Source organism: Apteryx rowi, unplaced genomic scaffold (assembly GCF_003343035.1).
Source record: "Apteryx rowi isolate R43461 unplaced genomic scaffold, aptRow1 scaffold_11, whole genome shotgun sequence".
Classification (NCBI taxonomy): domain Eukaryota; kingdom Metazoa; phylum Chordata; class Aves; order Apterygiformes; family Apterygidae; genus Apteryx; species Apteryx rowi.
Window position 1 is genome coordinate 4,692,827 of NW_020447308.1, and position 8,328 is coordinate 4,701,154.

The 8,328-nt window shown below is 37.7% G+C and overlaps 1 protein-coding gene across 5 annotated transcripts in view; it reads left to right on the forward strand.

Moving 5' to 3' along the window:
• Window positions 1–6,456, forward strand: part of LRRC28 (leucine rich repeat containing 28) — a 55,215-nt gene extending 48,759 nt beyond the window's left edge. For 3 of the 5 annotated variants that reach the window (XM_026074651.1, XM_026074669.1, XM_026074662.1), the window contains one exon: window positions 1,746–2,186. In XM_026074651.1, the coding sequence (XP_025930436.1) occupies window positions 1,746–1,818 (73 nt within the window). In that variant the 3' untranslated portion in view covers window positions 1,819–2,186. Of the gene's footprint in view, window positions 1–1,745 lie in introns of all 5 variants that reach the window. The other 2 variants (XR_003254971.1, XM_026074641.1) reach the window with 2 other exon arrangements.
• Window positions 6,457–8,328: the final 1,872 nt, after the last annotated feature.

Sequence of the window (8,328 nt, forward strand, 5' to 3'; positions counted from 1 at the left end):
TTAGCATAATAGGTATCTGATTTGTAAGCAATTCAACTTTATGAAACGAAAACAACCTTGGTATGTCAGATCTGGGCAGCAGCCGGAAGGCTGCATAAATGCTATTTTGGAAAAGTCAGCTTTCTTAGAAAGCTCTCTTGATTGTTGAGATGGCATTCTTCGATTTGTCATTGTATTACAGTTCCGTCAGATGTTTAAATTCAATGGACTTCATGCTGATTCAAATAAAATTGCTCCCACATTAGTCTTTATATTGAAAATGGCATAAGATATTACAATCATGCAATCAATAATTTCTTTCAAGCATTGGGCTCCATTAGAGTGGTATAATTTTTTAAGAAAGTGATGGAAATTACTTACTCATCACTAAATCCTTATATTTTCTGGAATAAGCCAACAATGGGAGAGTTTGGACTGGATTCCCCAAAAAACAGAAAGCTCMGATTTCTAGTTAAAATCTAAGTGTTGCTCCTTGTAAAGATTACAGTATGGGATGATAGGTATATCAATACACACCTTTATTGTTTAGGAATTATTAAAATTACAACTTGACAAAAACATACCTTAAGTTTTTTCTGGAGGAACACCATATTAACATTCTAAAATATATCAGTTGAAAACATTTATTTCTGCCTGGTTTCCACTTGTAAGAAAAAAAAAAAAGTGGGTATTTTAATTAGTTTATGCAAATTATCATTCCYTCCCTTAGACAAGAATGTACTGTGTTTTACAAAATGCAGTAATGAATATAATCTTGAGTAGCTGACATTTGATGCAAATCCAGAGAAAATGAGATCTCAAGAGGGTAGCCTGTCATCCTTATCTCTGTAGCTCTCGCACTTGACATGGTAAGATTATATGGAATTGTAGAGGTGTGATAGCTGGTTTGTAAAGATGTGAAGGACAGGGCTTCACTTCTAAAGAGCTTACGGTGACCATGAAAACACACAGGGTGAGGRTCCTGACCAGTACTGATTAGCACATGCCACATTCGTGCCAGTAACTTCTGCCTGGATTTCTGTATCACGTTCTGTATCCTCTTATAGGAAGGGAGGGTTAAGTGCTGAACTGAATTTCTATATGTGAAAAAGCAGAGATGACATTCGCACTGGGTAAAGTGTGATTTCTGCATTAGTAAAAAATCAGATTTTAACATTTTTTTTTAAGCTGATATCTAGGTGTCTGCCGGGCTGGGGAGGGTCACAGCAGAACAGAGGAAGGCTAGTGTCATGCTTTCATGTCGACACCTCTGCTGTTGCATCTGGCCCAAGGGGGCAGCAGGACCTGTCGATCAGCCTGTCCGAAGAGCTGGGCCCCATTTGTTCACGCCGCTGAACTGAAGGAGGACGCTGGACTTCAGTTATTTCATGCCTATGAGGAACAATTTAAGAAACACATGAGCAAAGCTGAATCAAAGAATTATCCAGCTATTTTCATTTTAGCTGTTAAACCTACTGGCTGTAACACCCAGCCGCACCCTCTGCAGAAGGAGAAACTGCATGCCCTTGCTTTAGGCTGAACACAAAAGAAACCAGGAAGGTTTTGAGAACCCCTGCAGTGTTTCCCTGCTGCTTTATCAGTCACTCATATATGGCAAACGAACCTTCTTTTGCTAAAGTGTTGAAATAGGCTAATCTTGTATTTTTACGAACCATCGTACTGTCTGCTGTGGAATGGGGCCAGTAGCTTTAATCTTGTACTGACAACTCTTCCCGCCCCCCCCCCCTTTTTTTCTCTCTCTGCAGGAGGACAACTGTTAGTTTTGTGGCATACTGCTGCTCCACCCAGTGTCTGCAGACTTTTGACCTACTGAGTTGATAAACACTTAAAACTACTCAGGAGTGCTGCCAGCTTAAAGCTGCATTAAGACTGCGTAGCCTGTTGGTACTGGAATACTGTGTGCGTGCATGTGTGCCAAAGCAGCCGAAGTGCCCATCTGGGAACACGGAGAGGCACTTAATTGCTGCCCTATCAAAGTTGGATGAACTGCAGAAACTTTCTGGAAGTGTAAATACCAAGCTTTTACAAGTATTATCTTCTCTCTCCTCCGAGACAGCGTACAAACCAAACAAATTCATGAGTCTTATCTGCAGATTTCCAGTATTTTTTCAAGTGTGGCAGTTTTCAAGTGAGGCCAGTTCTAACGGTGTTCAATTGATCTATAATTAAAAAAAAGAAAAAATGTCCATTTCTGACAAGCCAGTTTTCAATTCTTAGCCCCCCTTGTCCTCTTCACTCTACAGTGGGATGCAGGTGTATAGATCTAAGCTGAGAGAAATCTTTGAAGGATCGCAGTGACTCTCCCATAGAACTTGGCTTTATTTTCTCCCACTTGTCTTAATCGTTTTCCCAATACAATTATCCCAGTTGTAGACTGAATCTTTGGTAGCTAACTGGTATTTAAATCTGTGTATTCAAAGCAGGTCTGTCTTTCTGATACCATTACAAGCCACACTGATTTCCTTGGAATAATGAGGACGTGTGCGGAGACTAAAGAACCTGCTTCTGTAACGAAGGCTGATACCAACGTCTACACTAATTGGTCTTGCTCCAGCGTGTTTGGGGATGTGTTTTCTTTATTTTAATCTTGGGCTATTTAGAAAACACTTTCCCTCTTGTTTCTTTGAGTTCTTCAGGAGGAAGAAGACTTTAAATACAAATTTCACTTGAAAAAAATAGTAATATGATGGTAAATATTTATCTATATTTATTATTTTGGTAAGCGCAGACTGTAGACCTGCAAAGAGCCAAAGAGCTGTTCTTCATCCTTTTCTTGGTTCAGCATTTGGCTGATTTCTGAAAGAGGTTCAGTGGAGTGTCGTAACCTCAAAGAAAGCTGGAAAAGGGGGAAAAGTATGTGTATGTCCATGTGTAGGCATATATGCATACATAGGTATCTTCACAAAAGGGCTGTAACATTTGTTTTAGCATGTTAATAGCGGATTTAGCACAGAATTCCACTCGTCGTCTTCATGGGAATCCTTTTTTGTTTGATCATGTTCATTTTAAATAAAGGACAAAGGATGGAAAAAAGGCCCAAAATGTCTGCATAACTTCAATTTTTAATCTTACACTGAAACAACTTATATAAAACCAGCCCCTCTTGGCTTGTTTTGGAATATATAAATTTTTAATACAATGTCTTCATGATTTATTCTTAGGTATAAACCATGTGTTGATTTAACACAATGTTCCACTCTGTGCAGTAGTTAGTTACATGCTGAAATAGATATGAATGAAACAGTTTGTTATAAAAATGGCATGATAAAGAGGCTTATTTGGTAGTATATTAGCATATGTTGTGGTGAGGTGCACATACTTTGAAGGGAGGAGGCATTAAAATGTTTTCCTTTTGCCAAAGAAGCATTTGTTCCTGCTGCAAGCTTCCTGGCATCTCTTCAATACATAGGGTATCTTAAGAGCTTAAAAGAATACCAAAAAGGCAGTTTTGGGGGGTGGAATTTTTAGGCTGTGCGTGTTACTTGTAAAAGCTGTGATGGTTTTACTGGGTTGGTTTCAGAGAGTTGGATTAGCATTAAGAAATATAGAGCTTAATCCTTCAGGAATGCAAGTATCATCTACTTTTTAAGAATTGTGAAACTTTCTAAAATAAATCCCATTTAATAAAACTATTTGCAATAGGGGAAAGAGCCATGTCCAAGCAGACTTTGTGCTATTGGATTTCTTACTCTGTTACTTCACTAATTTGTTTCAATTTTGGTATCCCCAACAGGCCTTCCTACCAAGTGGGGATTACCATAGAAGCTGCAATATGAATCTTCAGCTGTTTTCTTTTTCTGCAGTACTACACATTTGAGGTATAAGTTGCCCATGTTCAATATATGCCTGTATCAGAAATGTGCAAGTGTAGTACAGAATCCAGTAATTTAATGGATGGCACATGCAGATGTCATTAAAATGGTTTAATTTGTCTTACAGTCATATGTCATGTGTTTTTAGCTTTTGGAATAGAGCTATTGTGAATTGACCTGGCATTTTAAAAGGTGTGTATTGGTGAACAGAAAAAAGAAATATGAAACACACCCATTTTAAAATTGCACCTGATTCCACACACTAGTCCTTCCATTAAGTAAAATATTGTTGGACTGAAAATAATCCTGCAAAATATTCTGATAAAAATCTATTGTAGTATTACATGTATTAATTATTGGTGCAATATTCCAATCATGACTTTTCAGTATCATTTTTATTGTGGTTTCCTCTGTATTCTTTGGAACATATGTTTTGTTGGCAGTTTATTTTACGTTTTTTTTATCATTAGCAACTCATAGACTTTGTTTAAAACAAAGTTTATTTCTGAATTCTATCTGTCAATGGTGTTTTGGTGTTAAATCTTTTGGTCAGTTAARAGGCGTAGGCTTCTGTTTTATTAAGAGTCAAATAGTAAGAGTGGGGCTTGACTTTTTTTTTCCCACAATCTAATTATTTTTTTATTGGCTTCATATCAGTGTCTTTATTATTGTCTGCAAGTGCAGTTCAGAAGAAATTCTGATTTGTTCTATAAGCAGGATGAATCTTAACTAACATTTTGATAGATGATATATCAAGAATGGAATGTTCAATGAATAAATGACTTAAGCATGCAACTGAAGATGAAATGTCATACCCTTTTTTTTTTTAAGAGGGAAGAGGAAAGCCAATATATAGACTGAAAATGTAGCTTAAATTCATGTCTCTGATACAAACAGTGTTTGTTTGTATTCATCTGTATCTTTGGGTGGTATTGTTCTAGATTAAAATAACTCCCTTCTCACTTGTCCAAATTTTTCTAATGTTGTTGTTCTACTGTAACAGTATTTCATACTAGCTAACATGAGGAGCCAGCTRTGCAAGTTGCACAGAGGGGAGGGAGCTTGTTGCTGATTGAAGTGTGTGTCACTAATTTTTTCAATGCAAGTTCACATACTTTGTGACTTCTCTTTAATGCATTTACTTCTAAGTAAGTTTGATTGCTCTTGTTGGTCAGGTCTGTTCATTTTGAGATCAATTTCTCCTTGAGTTTCACAGAACCTGGTGCCAGCAGTATAAGAAAAAGTCCATTTTTAAGGATTTTTGTATCATAAAAATAGATCTTAACTCTTTGCTTAGGGTGGGAGTGGGGGAAGTTTCTGATTTTTACTAGAAATTATAAGAGGATGGGTGCAGAAGAAAGACAGGTTATAAACGTTTTTAACCCATTGATATTCCTATAAAATTTTTCTAAGATTAACTCCTAATGCAATTAGGGAGCACAGGCGTAATTTTTATTTGTTGTGATAACAGGCATCTCGCTAATAATACTGAGACCGTACTGGGTTGTGCTTACAGAGATAACTTTTTGTTTTACCATGAAGGAAATGGAAGAATCTCTAGCTTTGTTTAAAAATTCTACTTGAGCAGTTTTATACTGGATGTTGTTACGTTTGGAATATTGTGCTTTGGAACCTTCCTGCTACTCCCACCATAGAGCATCAGAAATACAAATGTCCTTCCTTAGCAAAAAAACAAGCTCTAATATCAAGAAGTGAGTATTTCTCTGTTTTGGCCTGATATTTCTATTGGGCTTTTATTGAAGTTCATTACAAACCTCCTATTTACTTCATTGTGATGAGGTCAAGATCTTACACTGAGCAGAGCGGAGCTGTTTATTGCCAAGTTGGCTGCAATTCTTTTATATCAAATTCTGCTGAATCCCTTTTTCTGGCAAGAAGGGAGGACAAGACTGTTGTAATCCCCCGTGTGGTAACAGTTTGTCAGGTTTTACTGACACTACAGCCAAGTTGAAGATTGGAGAGTGACAAAACTTTCACTGGAGAAGGTGACCTTTTTTTTTGGTTTGTGAAGGCCACGGAGGCCCCATCAGAGTACCACTGATAACGGAAGAACCTTTGCCTCGATATCAGTGGAAGCTGGATCAAGTCTTAATTGATGAGAGAGAAGAATGTGTTTTACCGTCATGGTGTTTCTTGCAAAAGTTGGGACAATGAGACTGAACTCCATGCCTGTTGTTAGGCAACCTTTCTGTCTGCAGCTGAACTTATGTAATTCCAAGATGTAATTGTCTTTGCCTCTTACCTCCCTCTTAATGCTACTCACATTATTGCAAAATGTTAATCTGTGATGGAAGAGGCTGAGTAAATTGAATCCAGAATTTTTATTACTTTTTGTATTACAGACCTATTTTGTAAGAGACCAAAGGTCTGGTGGAAAGAAATGGCAAGGTTCATGTGAAGTCTCTATTGTTTTTGCTACATGTGTCCTTCTTTGGATTACAACTTGAGCTTGGATTACAATTGAGTTCAGTCTGTGTCTGTTGAAAGCATATATGTATTGCTTTTAGCTCTGTATTAACCAAATGTCAACTAGTGTGAAAGTGAGCCTGCTAGATGTTTTATTTAAAGTTAGTAGTGCAATTTATTGTACGTGTTTGTTAATAAACTATATTTTTGGATAGAGTTACAGTCCATTGAAGTCGACTAAACTTCTGCACCTGGGGCTATTAAACTATGTTAGCATGTAGGGTATAATTTTTATTCCAGGTCATTTGCATAGTATTTATCTAACAAGTCTCCTATCCCAACGCTGAGAGGCAGGGAGGGGGGAGGAGGGAAACTTTTCAAAATACTTTCACTAAGTCCAAAACACGGCTTCAATTTGCTTAATCGCTTTGTCTCAAACAGATAATGTAGTTTGCCAGATACTGCATAATATGAACAAAACCCCTATGGAAACATTGCTTCAGATCTTTCTATGGATTGATCAAAAGAAAAATAATTTTCAATAGGGCTGTGTTATGGGCCACCCTAATAGTCTATAGATGTGGCTGTGGTTCATATGTTGTTCCACAGGCAGCATTCAGCAGCCTTTTTTGCCCATCTAACAGATATCACTGGGACAAGATTGCCAAGAATAAGCAGAAATTAAGCATCAATCTTTACAGTTACTTTAGTCCTTGCTGTGCAGAGTTTTGCTTCAGTCAAGTCTCCTACTCTGTATCTCTTCTGATGAGCTGTTAAAGTTTAAAATTCTCTGAATTATTGTACATGTATTAGGAGAGTACTAGCCTATCCTTAAATGAGACCAGCATTGGTCRAGGTGACTCTGAACATCAGTTACAGTGATGTCTTGAACGGATTAGAGACCATTCAGACTTCCCTCATCCTTTTTTGCTAGTAAGTTTACAGTGATTTGTCTCTGTAGTGTTTTAAAAATGATAACATGCATTTTCCTACACCCTTGCATTGTAGTGAGCTCCTCAATTTGTGTGATGGCAGGAGGATGATGCAGACTAGCGGGGGAGAACAACCCTTAACCTATAACTCTTACCAAGCACTGGTATGTCCCTTATGAATTAAAAACAAATGGGAGAATTTAACATCCTTTTCCTTTGCAGTTAAAAGTAGTTGGCATAAATACAAGTTAAGTGGAAACTTCAGTGGCTGAATAATGCTATTGTGTGCAGGAAATGAGAAGAGCTGAGGATCTCACTTAGAAAGGCACTGGCTGTTTTGTGACTTCTAAGCCAAGATTTAGGGCTGTTCTGTGTGATGACATCAGTCTGGGAGCTTTAGAGCCAARGTGAACCATAGTGTCTGTATCCTCCAGCTTCAGTGTTCACGTAATGTTACCGTAGAGCCTTTTCTCTTCCGCACTGAGGAGTCCTGCCCATGTTCCACAGAAGCAGCTCAGGGGTCTCTTTAGGAGTGGCTGTTTATAACTATCAGATTTATGTCTGCTACTTGATGAATAAGAGAGCAAGAGTTGATCAATTGAATAGGTACTGTCTTTATTTTTTTGTGTTTTAATTAAAAAAGACCCTCCTAGCATGCATTTTCAACACCCATTATGCTCTTCAGATGTCTCCCACTCCCAGGCAAAGCACCTTGATGCATTTGTGAGAGATCTTGAATCTCGAGAATGGAAGCAGTTTTGTTGTTGGAGATGGTGGAGTGATTTGGCTTTCTGATGATGCGTCTCAGGTGTCAATCAAGGTCTGCTTTCTCAGGTGTCCTGATGATACTTTGTACATTCATGAGGAATGTAAATGTTGACTGGCTCTTTCTGTCAAAGAAACCTGTCAGTTGTGGATGGCTCTTCTGTTTCTAACTGTGACTATGGCCACTGCGTGCGGGTCAGTGCCTTGAAAGTTCTGTTGTCATTTTCTGTGAACCTCGTGAAGTTACTACCTTGTTTAATATATTTTCAGATCAGTTGAGAAAGCTTTCTTGTAACATAAAATGCAATATGCAGTTAGTATTGATCTAGTACTATGAATTTTCTATAAATTCACTTCTGTAACAGCAAATGAAGCTATTTTAGTAAGAAAGC